We start from the raw sequence: 15,394 nt of genomic DNA on the forward strand, positions 1-15,394 counted from the left end.
ATGAGATGTTTATGATATTTTATATTTAATCTCAAAAATGTAACAAATGTATTTTCAATATGTTGAGGTCACACAAATGGGATTTTCCAAAACAATAAATGTACTTTTCACAGTGCTCTTTAAGTTTGGATGTGTTTTGATGTATTTAACTATATTATTATTATAATTGAGGATGTAAGATTGGGCATATTTTAGTTCTTGGATGTCATATTTATTGAAACATTGATATAAATAAATACATGTGAAGATGGCATCATTTCTAAATCATACAACCGTAAATTTAAGAAATGTAAAACCTGAAGCAGCAGTCCAAACATCACAGCTCCATAAACCGGCTGCACACCTGCTCCCACTGACTGTGCTCCTTGTGTTTGGATAGGAGACCTATTATGGAGTCACCAGAGTCCTTCAGGATGTCAAACTGTTTGTGTAAAGGGACAAGAGACGGGGACAGGACCCAGACCTGGGGGGCTCCTGGGGGTCTGATGAAAGCTGGTTCACCTTAACCCACGTCCTCCTGTCACACAGAAAACACTCTCTCAGTTGTTGCAAAGTTCAGCTCTCTTACCGGCTGCCTCTCTCTCTCTCCCCTCTCAACACACCCACACACTTCTACAGGAACTCAGCTGATTTCCTGTAAATGAAGAGGGGCGGAGCTACAGTGGTCATGTGATCCAGGTACATGAGAACAGGAAGAGAACCCTGATGTGTTTATCAGGAAGTTCAGACTCCATTTTGAGTCACAGAGCAGAAGGAGAGAAGCTGAAGGCTGAGGCAGGGTGAGTGTTAATCCAACGTGTGATTGTTTTACTGTCAAAGTGTGTGTGTGTGTGTGTGTGTGTGACTTCCTGTTCTCTCCTCTTGATTCTTGTGTCGTGAGCTCACAGTCAGTGTTAATGTTTTTCTCTCAGACTGACTTCAGATCAGAAGATGAGTGGTTGTGAGGAGGAAGAGGAGGACAGAGCAGAGTCTCTAGTCTCCGGCTGTCTGTCTATGAAGAGTGATTGGTCCAAAAATGAACCTCTCAAGTTCAGTAAAGAACCTGAACCTTCAGACACACAGTAAGAGAACTTCTACTAACTCATTCATAGGAGTCATTTTCAGTTCCTGTACCTCTGACAGTGTTCTCTGTAGATTTAGAGGTTTTGAGTTGAGTTTGAGGTTCTTCCTCTTAGTAGCAGTGACAGCTGTCAGTCACCTAGAAAAGCTGTGATGTAATCTAAGAGGACTACTACAAACTTTAAAAGCTTCTAAATATCTGCAGTAACAGTAGTTTGTGTATTCACATCTACTTGAATGTCTTTGTTGTTATCAAAGATTCATTCTGAATAAAATCATCTTGATGTTTGCAGAGTTCAGTCCAGACAGAGAGCAGAGTCTCCAGGATCCATCTGTCTGTCTATGAAGAGTGATTGGTCCAGAGGTGAACCTCCAGACTTCAGTAGTGAACCTGGACCCTCAGATTCTGAGGAGGAGCTGACGTCCAGATCCAGAACCAGAGCTGGACTGCAGACAGCCAGTGAGACCAGAAGTGTCCAAAGTAAGACTGTCCATTTCTCTGCTGATGTCTTCATGTCTGGAAACAGGACGTGTTGTTTTAATACAGAGACACTTGTTGGATTGAAGGATGTAAACACACAAAGGAAGAAGGTCTCATTGATTCATGATAAACTTGTGTAACACTTGTGGACAGGGCATGGAAGGAGACCACTCAAAAGATAGATTTCCAGCATTTATTTGCTCCTTCAGAAGACGATATATAACCCATTCATGTCCTTCTGGTCTCTCTCTCTCTGCACATCTGCTCCTGAACATGAACAATATCAGAACTCGAGGACATGAATCTGTGAGGCACCATGTTGGTGACATGACACAGGGCGGCCTGGTGTGATGCAAAGAGAGAATATACAGTTCAATGAAAACAGCTACAAAAATGATATTATACAGTGAGAACAGCTGGGTAACGTGATCTTATGAGCAGTAAACAATGTTCAACATAAACCGTTCAATTTCAAAAGAAAAGAAACGCGGCTTCATTCATCCAAAAAATCCTCAACAATGCAAAACACTGTGAGGGGAAACATTAAATATAAATAACTTATTCAGATAAAGAATTCACACATACTCAATAAGATCATTAAATGATAAATATAATACATTATAAATAATAATATATACACCTACATAAATAATCACATTTTAATAAAAATATGTTATTGTTTCTAAATTCTCAGTGACTTCAATAATAACGAGATCAAGTTAAAGGAGCTGTATTTAATATTTATATTAGTTATTAAATATGAATTCATATCTCATCAACATCTATCATCTCTGTAAAGATATAAAGAGATAATAATTCATAACGTGTTGCTGACCTGGAGACAGCTGCAGGTGGATTAAAGGTCCTTATTCCACCAGACGAGCCGCTCTGATAAAAATACGGTCCTAGTCTGTTTTTTGACGGAGCCGCGGTGTGTTTCAAAGAGCAGATCGATCCGGGCAATATAACCAACAGGCTCTGTGTGAGGAATATGAACTCAATGTGAGGATGAATGTATTTATAACAACTAAAACACAGACACACATCTTTGATCCACGTCGTTCATAACTGGACTTTTAACAGTCGCTCTGTTAACTTTGTCTGTCGGCTACAGCTCAACAAAACAGGAAATAAGAACAATCAACACATAGTTGATGTAATGTTCTCAATAACGGTCTCCTCCCTCAAACCAAAGCCACGTCTGTAGCTACACTGACTGGATCAACACTGTCTGTGCTGGTGACCAGAGAGAAAGCTCTCTGTGTTCACATCTCACTACTTTAGTAGCTTCTAACTGAATCTAACTGAAAGTTACTTTCACTCACGTGTCCCCGTTTGTAGGTTCAGATATCAGCCTGATTTCATTGTTCACTGATTGTTTTAGTCAAATCAATATCATATCTTCTTTATATGTTCTCTCTGGTTTCTCTGTTTCAGGAGATAGTGGTCTGCAGGAGGTTATAGATGAACATAAGATCAGTCTGAAGAAGAGATGTGAACGTGTGACTGAAGGAAGTGATGAAACAGGAAGTGGAACCCTCCTCAACAGGATCTACACTGAGCTCTACATCACAGAGGGACAGAGTGAAGAGGTTAATACCCAACATGAGGTGAGGCAGCTGGAGTCAGCTTCCAAGAAGAAGACCCTCCATGACACTCCGATCAAGTGCCACGACATCTTCAAAGCCTCAGATGACCAACAGAGACGCATCAGAGTCGTTCTGACGAACGGCGTCGCTGGAGTTGGAAAAACCTTCTCGGTGCAGAAGTTCACTCTGGACTGGGCCGAGGGTTTGGAGAACCAAGATGTCAGTCTGGTGGTTCTGCTTTCGTTCAGGGAGCTGAACTTGATCAAAGATGAGCAGTACAGTCTTCTCGAGCTGATCCGTGTTTTCCATCCAACATTACAGAAGGTCCCAGCAGAGAAGCTCTCTGTCTGTAAAGTTGTGTTCATCTTTGATGGTCTGGATGAAACCAGACTTTCATTGGATTTCATCAACAATGAGGTCGTGTCTGACGTCACACAGAAGGCATCGGTCAACGTGCTGCTGACGAACCTCATCGAGGGGAAGCTGCTTCCCTCGGCTCTCGTCTGGATAACTTCCAGACCTGCAGCAGCCAATCAGATCCCTCCTTCACGTGTTGACAGGGTGACAGAAGTACGAGGCTTCACCGACCCCCAGAAGGACGAGTACTTCAGGAGGAGGTTCAGTGATGAAGAGCTGTCCAGCAGAATCATCTCACACATCAAGACATCCAGGAGCCTCCACATCATGTGTCTAATCCCAGTCTTCTGCTGGATCACTGCTACAGTTCTGGACCACATGTGGACTACAGACCAGAGAGGAGAGCTGCCCAAGACCCTGACTGACATGTACTCACACTTCCTGCTGGTCCAGACAAAGAGGAAGAAGCAGAAGTACCATGAGGGACATGAGACGAGTCCTCAGGAGCTGACGGAGGCTGACAGGGAAGTTCTTCTGAAGCTGGGGAGGCTGTCGTTTGAACATCTGGAGAAAGGAAACATCATGTTCTACCAAGAAGACCTGGAGCAGTGTGGTCTTGATGTCACGGAGGCCTCGGTGTTCTCAGGAGTTTGTACAGAGATCTTCAAAACAGAGAGCGTGATCTTCCAGAAAACAGTCTACTGCTTTGTTCATCTGAGTGTTCAAGAGTTTCTGGCTGCAGTCTACATGTTCCACTGTTTCACAAACAGGAACACAGAGGTGCTGAAGAACTTCATGGGGAAATACAAGTATTCATCTCTGGAGGACTTCCTGAAGAGAGCCATGAAGAAATCCCTTAAAAGTCAAAATGGCCACCTGGACCTGTTTGTCCGCTTCCTTCATGGCCTCTCTCTGGAGTCCAACCAGAGACTCTTAGGAGGCCTGCTGGGTCAGACAGACAACAGTCCAGAAACCATCCAGAGAGCCATCAACAACCTGAAGACGATGAACAGTGATAAAATCTCTCCTGACAGAAGCATCAACATCTTCCACTGTCTGATGGAGATGAACGAGCTCTCAGTACATCAGGAGATCCAAGAGTTCCTGAAGTCAGAGAACAGATCAGAGAAGGAACTCTCAGAGATCCACTGCTCAGCTCTGGCCTACATGCTGCAGATGTCAGAGGAGGTTCTGGATGAGTTGGACCTGAAGAAGTACAACACATCAGATGAGGGACGATGGAGACTGATTCCAGCTGTGAGGAACTGCAGAAAGGCTCAGTAAGTCCAGATGTGATTAACTTCATGAATCAGAGTAGATCAGTAGTTTAGTTCTTCTAATATAGACATTATGAAATTCATATTCTTAAAATAGTGTTCCAGTTGTTTAATACTAAATTATAATTCAGTTATATTTCATCACAGATGTTCTTGATGTTTGAAATGCTGCGAGTGAAAACATGTTTCAGTTTCAGTTGGTTTAGTTTTCACTGTGAAGTTAATGAACACAGTTATTCTATTTATTCCTCATGATTGTTATATTTTATATTGATATCATTCTTCCTCTATTTATCTTCCTTTGGGTGATGGAGGCGACATGCAAACCTGGTGAAACAAATGAAGGACTTTAGAGGTTGTGTTTGAGCTTTCATCACAACATGTAGCAGTATTTTACAGTCATCACTTCATGTACTTTAGTTATTATTACATCAGGAGCTTCTACAAGGTGTCTGACATCATCACACTTACAGGTAACACCTGATTATTTTAACACTATGCTGAAGAGTTTAAATACCATCTGTATCAGGCCACGCCCCCTTCTTAAAGATAGGACCAGAAAACAACAACAAACCAACTTGAGTTCAGGGTTCTACCTCAGACTGTTTACATACATTTACATGAATTGACTTTTAATTTGTATTAATATAGAAACTTCAATAAAGTCAGATGTGAGGTCCTAAAGTATGTGAATGAAGTTCGTATGACAGCATGAAGTAGCCAATGAGAGCACAGGAGGACACATGTTAGACTCCTTCACAGCCAGTGGGCTGTAATGATGGTAGCAGTGAGGCCAGAAAAGAGTCCACATGTTTTCATACGTTGCTGGTTTCCTCCTCAAACTATTCAACATCTTTTCAGCTCAACTGCAGGATGTTGATTCTTTTATCCGTTGCCTCCATGAAGGAGTTCAGATTTCTACTTTAGTAGAATTCACCTTTACCCAGCTGAGTAATAAGAAGTATTGTTATTGTGGTTCACATGAAGTCCTTGTATGTCTCCTAAGATCCAGACCCTGTAGGGTCAGATGGAATGTGATGTACTTCTACTTCAGAGGACAACATTGTAGTTCTACATTTACCTGACAGAGAAATGTTAAATGTTGAAGATTCACATTTGACTCACAAAATAATTAAGAATTAAAATATGAATTATTATTATTTATTAAACTATCCATCATCATGTAAGCTCCACCTTTAACAGACGTTAACAATAATCTTAATATTATTATTAATGTCATATTATTCCGTATTTTGATACTTTGGCAACATTGTTTTTTAACTTTCATGCCAATAAAGCCACTTTGAATTTAATTAAAAAATATGATTTATCTTTATCTTTCTCTCTTTACTTAAAGTAAATATTTGAATACATTACTTTTACTGAGCAGTATTAATAGTTCTACTACTAATAAGAAACAGTTTTACATAATAAACATGTTTGAGTTCTTCTTCTTCTTCTTCTTCTTCTGTCAAAACCAACATTCCCAGTTAGAGAAAGACTGAAAAATAACTCAACAGCGTTTTCCTGAAGGCCTCAAATCACTAAATCTACCCAGAAAAACACACCCAGGTCTGTTCCTCACCGTCAGAAACATCAGAGAAATTCTTTCATCAGTTACTTTAGAGCATGGATTTAATGAGGGGCAGTAAAGTTATTATTATATATATATATATATATATTTAAAACACTTTTTTTAAGTTCAGTGTAGATAAAGGATGTTTTTATCATTAATATAATTATTTAAATTGAGTATGTAACTGTTGCTGATCATGTTGAATGCTGTAACAGTGATTTAGTAGCACAAGAAGAGAAAAGTCATCACATCAGAGAACTGATTCAGTGATGTCAGTTACACATCAATATATATCTGAGGTTTAGCGTTAGCATTAGCCACATTAGCCTCCATAAACTGCTTCATACGAGACAAAGACTGTCGCTGTAAAACTCCAGAGTGTTGAACCGAGAAATGTTGCATTTTATTGTTCATGAATTCAACTTTTCATTTTAAAGTTTCATTATTTACATCGTCCTGTTTTTAAATCTTTTAATTTGTTCTTTTACTCAGAAATAAACTCTTTTATAAAGATCTCATGAACACCATGTTATGTGTTTAATGCTGATTCATGGAAACATATTTCTGATGACATCATGTTGAAAGTAATGCAGCCTCTTTGGTTTAATTGTGTTGAATATGTTCATTTAATCACATACAGGTCTAATAATATCAAGTAATGTGTCTCAGTCCTGTAACATTGCTCAGTTGTCTCTGGATGTGTTGGAGGTGAACCTGACAGCAGCAGGGAGCTCTAGTTGTTAAACTGCTTCTCTAATGAAGAAGGCTTCATGCTGACTTTGTGGAGACAGACATGGGATCAGATCACACTGACAGACTGGACATTATGGAAGCCTCAATGTAACCACACTTTGTCTCCCTTCATCTGCACATTAAAGAGAAACAAAGATTAAAAGTCTGCAGGGAGGAGAGAGAGTGATGAGAGTTATTGTTTCATGTGAAACACAGTGAGATGAGATTAGCTGAACCACTGATGTGAAGAGCTAATGTTCATCAAAACAGGAAGCAGGAAGTAAATATTAAATGTCCTCTTTCATAACAATATGTTGAAATATGTGTGTCATTACAGACTTACTCACTGTGGACTCTCAGAGACTCACGTTGAAGTTGTGGCCTCAGCTCTGAAGTCCAACCCCTCCCATCTGAGAGAGCTGGACCTGAGTTACAACAACCTGGAGGATTCAGCAGTGAAGCCGCTGTTTGCTGGACTGGAGAGTCCACACTGTCAACTGGAGACTCTGAGGTCAGTTCACTAATTTATGTATGTATTTATTTGTATTTAGGTGTTCAATTAAAATACCAAAATCTCCTCAGGCAAAGGCCCGGAACATTACGATGCACTATTGCACTATTTAGAAGCGTAGTAGTAGTAACGTCTCTGTGTCAACAACTGTCAAATAAAGAAAATACACATCAATTATATTTTAACAATTATTATTCTTTTAACTGGATGAATTATAAATAATACATAGAAATACATCAATAAATGTTTTTCTCATTTCAAGTAAAATAATGTCTGGATTAAAGAATAACTGACAGAAAGCTTTCGTAAAATGTGCATCTTAAAATAAAGTAATTCATTTTAGAAAAATGAATTTCACTGAATTGTCCTGCAGCTTTAAATTCAGTTCATTCAGGTTGAAGTGATGTCAATCAGAAATCAATATTATATTTTTCTTATATTCTAAAAAGATACATTAGTGAGCATGGACTTCATCTGTGGTCTTTAAACCACTTGTTTCAGCTCTATTGTCTCTGGTCACATCATTGGACAGTGAACTCATGTGTTCGGATTCTGATCTCAGGTTTATTTTCTGTGACTTCATTTCAGATGTGAGATGGTACGTTTGCTCCAAAGAGTTGTTCTTTGTCTCGTAGTATCGCTTCATTCACCGCTTTGAATAATCGTTGTGGTCTCTGAACATGTGAGACAAACTGATTTTAAACTGCCCGTGTGGAGAATTAACCTCTCGTGTCTATTCTTGGTTATAGACTCTGGTCTCGCTGACCACTCTCCTCTATTTGGAGAACGTCATGTGAAATAGCTGCTGTGACTCACGTAATTGTCGTATTCTTCTTTCTCTTTCCTCGTCTCCCCCCCTGTGTCACGGTGTGTGAACATCTGACTCGAGTCAGTGAACTTGTCAGAATACTCTTATTTGATTGGCTGAGCTGCATCACGTGATGTGATTTACAACGCATTGGTCGGCGTGTTTCCTGCACCGCTGAACAAGTACCGTAAAGGCTGAAAAAGGTGCGCCGGTTAAAATAGAAGCGCTCCGTCAAAATAGAATCGGTTTTAGGTCCTGGGTCCGGATCCAACGGCGTCTGGGTCCGGATCCGGACCGCGGCCCGCCTGTTAGTGACCCCTGCTGTAGAGTGTGTGAGGAAGATGAAGGAGGAGGATGAAGATCTGATGACAGCAGATACAAACTCTGTGTAAACAGAGAGAGACTTGAATGCAAAGCTGAATGAAGGTGAAGTTGTGAACTGTGGTGATCTTCATGATATCAGAAGCTGATGAGGCTGCTACAGAGACAACCACACAGCTGCTGTGGTGAGATTAAAGCAGAGCTCAGAGTAATAAGCAGCAGCCTAACACAGGCCCACACGTCTCCACAGAGCAGGCTTTGAGAACACAAGTCTCTGTTGTCATTACTAGAACAAGATGTCAGCTGAGACCAGTCATAGTGGAAGTGGCTCTTCAACAAGTGATGATGATGAATGACATCATCAAACTGTAGATGTTTAAGCTTCTAACTTGTTTCCAGGTTCTTGTTGACAGCAGGTCTAACTGTGGTTCTGTTTTCATGTTTTGTCTCTTTATCTGAAGACACAGACCTTTAGGTTGCAACAACAAACACATGTTGTTCTTAAAGGACCGGTTCATATTGGTTCAGGTCTTTCTCAACACAACACTCACGTGTCCAAACGTCCATTCAAGAGTTCTTGGTGTCTGTAATCTGTCCACACTGTCTGTGATGTTCAGGACTAAATCCACAGTCTAGTTCTGTAGAAATGACTTGTAAAGTTGATCTCAACTAATCTGAGGCTTCACGTGTATCAAGTCAGTCTGTTGTGTTTGACAGTGGCTGTATTTGAAACCTCACACTATACCAGCAATTTGTGCTGATTTGACCAACATGTAGCATGTAGCATGTAGCATGCTAACAAAAGCTAAATCTACAGTGTGACAGAAATACCTGATGTTTCACTGATTCAGAAAGAATCTCCAGTCTACCTCTCCTTCTGTATCCCACAATGCAAAGCGCTGGAACAGCACATTCTTCGTTCTATTTCATAATTAAATTCACTAATGAGAACTTTTGAGGAGAGAAATCAACTTTGTATATTTTAAATATTGTCAGTTAAATTGATGGTGAATCCACATGTACACACAATGTACTGTGTACACATGTGTACTGTGTACATGTGCTGTGTACTACCTTCCTCAGCAGTACGTAGCAGGCGGGTTGAACTCAGTGTTTCCTTGTTGAGCTCAGTGGAGGAAGAGGAACTCAAAGAGGGAATCTGCTCCTCAATAGTCTGTAACTTTGGTTCGTCTGACTCAGACTGCTGAAGCTTCATATTAGTTTCAGCTGAACTTGTGAAGTGATTTCTTCAGTGTAGTTGTGTTATGAAGGGACCACTTCACACTCAGTCTGACAGGAGGAATGATTACTGCCACCAAGAACTCTGGTGATGGACAGATGACATGAAGACACACCTGAACACATGTGGACCTCTCCTGTTGAACACATGAAGCTACTAAGCTACCAGATACACAAAGAAGAAGCTCATGGAACCAATGAAGTCATGAACCGTCTTTGAGTCCAACAGGTCTGATCTGATCTTGATCCTCTAGTTGCAGACCTGACTGAGACCAGCAGCATGGTGTTCATCTGTGTTGACATCAATAGGTGATGAATGTTGTGGTGACATTTGGATGATGTGTGTAGAAGGCTGACATGATGATGATCCACAATAACACAACGACAAAGAGAAAAGCTCATTGATGAGGACAGAGTCATGTTGAGCTACACATTTACAACATGAACACATCTGATTGGATTATAAATGGATTCTTATCTTCTTCATTTATTCTTTATTCAGGTTGAGGAGATGCAGGTTGTCAGAGATCAGCTGGTCTTCTCTGGTCTCAGCTCTGAAGTCCAACCCCTCCTCCCATCTGAGAGAACTGAATCTGAGTGACAACTACTACCTGAAGGATTCAGGAGTGAAGCTGCTGTGTGATCTTGTGGAGAGTCCACACTGTAGACTGGAGACTCTGAGGTCAGTTCACTAATTTATGAAAAAACACAACTTACATCCATAAAGTTGTAAATTAGTTTTTATTCATATTTTCATGTTTCTTGAACTAATTTTATTCTGCAGTGACAAAAGAATGTTCTCTTAAAGAACCTGTAGAACATGTCCACTGTTAGTTGTTAAAGTAAATGAATGTTTCTAGTTGTTGGTCAATGGTCACATCTGTAGACAGAAGATCCTCTGAACTAATACTTGTTTATATTGATGACGTTTACTTGATGAATAGAAATGTTTCTTTTGGTTTCTGTTCATTTAAATGTGTTTTCACAAATAATATCTGAACACACACACACACACACACACACACACACACACACACACACACACACACACACACACACACATAGAGATCGAGTCATATTTCATAAAACAGCTGTTTAAAGGATCAATATAGTCTTGATCCTCTAGTTGCAGACCTGACTGAGACCAGCAGCATGGTGTTCATCTGTGTTGACATCAATAGGTGATGAATGTTGTGGTGACATTTGGATGATGTGTGTAGAAGGCTGACATGATGATGATCCACAATAACACAACGACAAAGAGAAAAGCTCATTGATGAGGACAGAGTCATGTTGAGCTACACATTTACAACATGAACACATCTGATTGGATTATAAATGGATTCTTATCTTCATCATTTATTCTTTATTCAGGTTGGAGAGATGCAGGTTGTCAGAGATCAGCTGTTCTTCTCTGGCCTCAGCTCTGAAGTCCAACCCCTCCTCCCATCTGAGAGAACTGGATTTGAGAGGAAACGACCTGAAGGATTCAGATGTGAAGCTGCTGTGTGATCTTGTGGAGAGTCCACACTGTAGACTGGAGACTCTGAGGTCAGTAGAGGGTTGGACTCAGTCCGTGCTGGTTCCAGCAGTATTGAACTAAACACTGATCCAGTATTTCCTGTAAACCTCCAACCTTCTCAGTGAAGCTGTGAGAGGAGAACGCTGACAGGCTTCAGGATTGGACAGAAAGTCAGCCAATCAGACGAGCCAGAAGCTTGTTGTGATCATGTGTTTGAGTTGATGTGAAGACGACTGTTGTTGTTGTGTTCAAGTCTGCAGGAAATACCGCTGTTTATCAGCTGACAGCATCTCAACATGTATAGAGACAGTGGTCCTCATCCATCAATCTGATCTGATCTGTTCTCTCTCATTGGAATATTTCAAAGAGATGAGACGTTCAAATGTCAGTGAGACTGTGGTTTTTATCAGCTTTGAACCCATCATTACAGTGAGCAGTGAACACCTCTCTGTTTCTGCAGTCGTGATGCGTTCAGGACCCTCAGCTCTTTATCTCCACTGTGTACTTGAGTGAAATGTGCAGAGTGAACAGACTTGATGTCCAAAGTGTCTGCAGGTGTGTGAGCTTGGAGCTCAGTGTGTTCACTCCAATACGTTAAGATGAGAGCTGAAAGGACTGAAGTCCTGCTGCTCTTTCTACTGGATGAGCTGCATCACTGACTGACAGCTGATGAAGGGAGTCTCTGCAAACACTCGTTCATCTCTTCTTCTTCTTCTCTCCTCAGATGGAAGGGACATCCCTGGGACTGAGTCCACCATCATCTCTGTGATCCTCTGGATCTGATCAGAGGATCATCAGAGGATCTGGACTCCTCCAGTCCTGCTGCTCCTCAAACTTTTAAAGCACATTTAGATCAATGAATCAGTTTATCATCAACATGAACTGAAGTGTGATTCATCTCTAGAGACACCATGTCATAGATCAATAAATGTTCCACTGCTGCTTCAGTTACACGTTCACATCTCATGTGTAGTGATGCAAACATGACATTTAGATTAACAAGTATTTAAACGTGAATAAACAAATCATACAACTGCAGATTTAGAAGAAACTATTAACCAACTGTAGCATTATTGTTTGTGTTAAATTTAATATAATATATCTGATCAAAATATGTTACGATATTTACAACATTATGAATCATAAACTCATGAATTAGTATTTAAAAATGAGTGATGGTACTCAGCGTCCACCGTCAGACACCATTAGTTTAAATAACCGAGTTTAACATGAGAATAAATGAAGGATAGCTGAGGTGCAGTCACTGGTGCAGAGGCAGAGTTCTACTGTGACTTTTATGACTTTCTCCGACAGGTTCGACTACTTTGACCTCAGTTGTGTTGATGCCTTCACTTCCCGTCAGTAAACTTGTGTTCTGATGTGAACCGATCACACTGCAGGATGTACGGACCACAGACATCACACGACTGTAGTTTAACCCTTTATTAGCTGAACACATTCACAATATTTCTTCACACAGTTCAGAGCTTAGAAACGTGAGATTATTAGTTACACAATAATGAATTCATCATCATAGAAAATAAACACATTATTCACGTCTTATGTACAAAACATTCGTACAGGCGACCCGTCATACGGTTCGTGGTCCGGTTCACAAAAGGTGACGCGTCACCTGATCCGCTTACAGTGAGCATGTTTCACCATCAAACTATATTAACAGCAGTTTCATATTCTGATTCATGAAACCTATGAAGACCTGTTTATTGATCTTCCTGTTTGAAGTGATTGTGTCAGAGTCCGTGTTTCTGATGTGCACGGAGACGTGCAGCAGCTCAGGATCCTCAAACATTAAAGCTGCTAAATGTAATGTTCAGAGCATTATTATAGCAGCAGACAGATATTATCTGTGTGAAGATATAGAGGACTAATGTCTGCTAGAGTAGAGGAAGAAGTCTCTGTGTGTGTGTGTGTGTGTGTGTTGTCTTTGTTCACATAGCCGGCCGGCTGCGTACCATTTAGTGCACGTTGATGTGTTCAGAGGCAAGAGAAACGCTTTAAATTTAGCACCTTTAACTCATTTAAACTACTAATAACCCGACATTTAGGAAATGCAGTTTAAATATTCTGAGAGTGAAGTTAGTTTTAATACTTTTATAATAAAATAAATGTGTAAATATTGAATATTTTTGGAGTTTTAATGGTTTGGGAATATAGTCGTGAAGTCAGAATTTATTTTAATAAACAAACGGAGAGACGGACTGATACGAGTGTGTTTAACCTGTGATGATGATGGTGATGATGATGATGATGATGATGATGGTGGTGATGATGGTGATGATGATGGTGATGATGGTGATTTGTTCCCTGTGCTGGTCTTCTTCTGAACTCAGTCAGTCTGGTTCTGGTCCTGCTGGTTCACACGGTGGACGGTTTCATCAGAGCCTGATCCCCAAACAGCTGCTTGAAGTGAACCACATGCTCCTCACAGTGCTCTCCTGTGGGGGGGGGGCAGAAGGTTACTGAAGCTCACGGTCAGTCCGTCCTACAGAGTTAAACACTGAGCTGACTTCGGATCAGTTTCCTCTCACCGGGGTTGAATCCAGGACTTCCTCTGAGCCGCTGGTTCCTCTGCTGGAAGGACCTGAACACGGTGTAGAACAACATCTGGTCTCCGGTCTGTCGCGCCGCGTCCAGGAACTTCCTGGACGACACGTTGTCGTGGCCACCTGAAACCAGGGCAGGGTTACGCAATCATCCACACAGACCAATCAGAGCTTCCTTATAATTAGTTCAGTTAAAGTGATCAGATTCTACTTTAAGAGATTAGATGAAGCGTCAACGTACCGACGCTGCGGATGAATCTCAGCGCTCCCAGAACTTGTTGCTTCGACAGAAGAACCTCCACGATCTCATCGTTGGCCGTAGACAGACGCTTAAAAACACAAAACTATGTTTAAAACCACGAGATTTAAATAAAGTTTGTCTCCTCTTGAAGCCGCTTTGTGTGATACCTTCAACATGTCCAGTGAGAGCTGGTGAGCCGGAGGATACGTGCTCTCCAGAGACAGAAGCAAACACGCCTGAACACAAAGGAAAGGTCATTAATAAAGAGACGTTCATGAGTTCATGGTATATTTCAGGTTTTCCTTGTTTCCCTTTTATGAATTAAGCTCTTTATTTTAATGATATCTTTGTTTATTTCCAACAATGAAAGGTTCAGGACTCGTTCCAGATAGTTTAACTCCATCGTATGAACATTTAGTTGAGTCTCATTAAGTTGGTGAGTTTGAGGAGAAACGGGAGCAGAAGCTCCGGGTGGAGGTTTGGACTCACCAGAGGTTTGGAGTCACTGAGGACGTGGTACTGGAGGAACTGGTGCAGCATGTAGAACAGGCTGTGCTGCACCAGCGTCTTTATCACCAACTCGTACAAATAATGCTGAGACACAAACAACCGTCTGATTTAATCAGGAGACGACGTCACCTTTTATATCTACATTTAATATAAAACGGGTGAAGATGAGTTTGATCAGTTTTACCTGCACGGTGATCTGGAACTGAAGATAATGTCACACCTTGCATTCCTGAGTGAACTCTGTGTGCGGATAGTCGGGTATAAAGTTGATGAAGTCCTGAAGAAGAACAAGACATCAAGAGTTAGTCTTCAGACCACACACACACACACACACACACACACACGCTACTTTAAAATAAGTTACATTACGTCACACGGTTATGATCATTATTATTATTATTATTATTGTTATAATAAGAAGCGTCTCGTTCTGTTCAAACTCACCACCGATTTTAAAGTCCTCTGAACCGCTAAGATCTTATTTCCAATAGAGAACTTGATGCACTTCACTTCTCCTTTATCGTCCATTCTGTGGAGAAAACACCACAAACATACATAATATAATCATACAGTGATCAGTATGAATGATTATTGTTATATATTAATA

General features: G+C 40.7%; 2 protein-coding genes across 2 annotated transcripts; one reads left to right on the forward strand and one right to left on the reverse strand.

The window, feature by feature from the left end:
* Nucleotides 1-743: 743 nt before the first annotated feature.
* LOC306712204 (NLR family CARD domain-containing protein 3-like) lies at nt 744-13,967 on the forward strand. Its single transcript, XM_079181367.1, has 8 exons — nt 744-779; nt 912-1,061; nt 1,353-1,540; nt 2,978-4,766; nt 7,409-7,582; nt 10,453-10,632; nt 11,325-11,501; nt 12,197-13,967. Exons 2-8 carry the CDS (start codon nt 931-933, stop codon nt 12,219-12,221), a joined length of 2,664 nt encoding a protein of 887 aa, XP_079037493.1. The 5' UTR covers nt 744-779; nt 912-930; the 3' UTR covers nt 12,222-13,967.
* On the reverse strand, nt 13,792-15,061 carry LOC306712215 (regulator of MON1-CCZ1 complex-like). The gene is made up of 6 exons (XM_079181390.1): nt 14,972-15,061; nt 14,767-14,871; nt 14,445-14,513; nt 14,278-14,365; nt 14,022-14,159; nt 13,792-13,928 (listed from the first exon to the last, which is right to left on the reverse strand). The coding sequence occupies exons 2-6, from the start codon at nt 14,815-14,817 to the stop codon at nt 13,849-13,851; spliced, it is 426 nt and encodes a 141-aa protein (XP_079037516.1). The 5' UTR covers nt 14,818-14,871; nt 14,972-15,061; the 3' UTR covers nt 13,792-13,848.
* Nucleotides 15,062-15,394: the final 333 nt, after the last annotated feature.

The sequence above is a fragment of the Pholis gunnellus genome (assembly GCF_910591455.1).
Source record: "Pholis gunnellus genome assembly, chromosome: 20".
Lineage (NCBI taxonomy): Eukaryota > Metazoa > Chordata > Actinopteri > Perciformes > Pholidae > Pholis > Pholis gunnellus.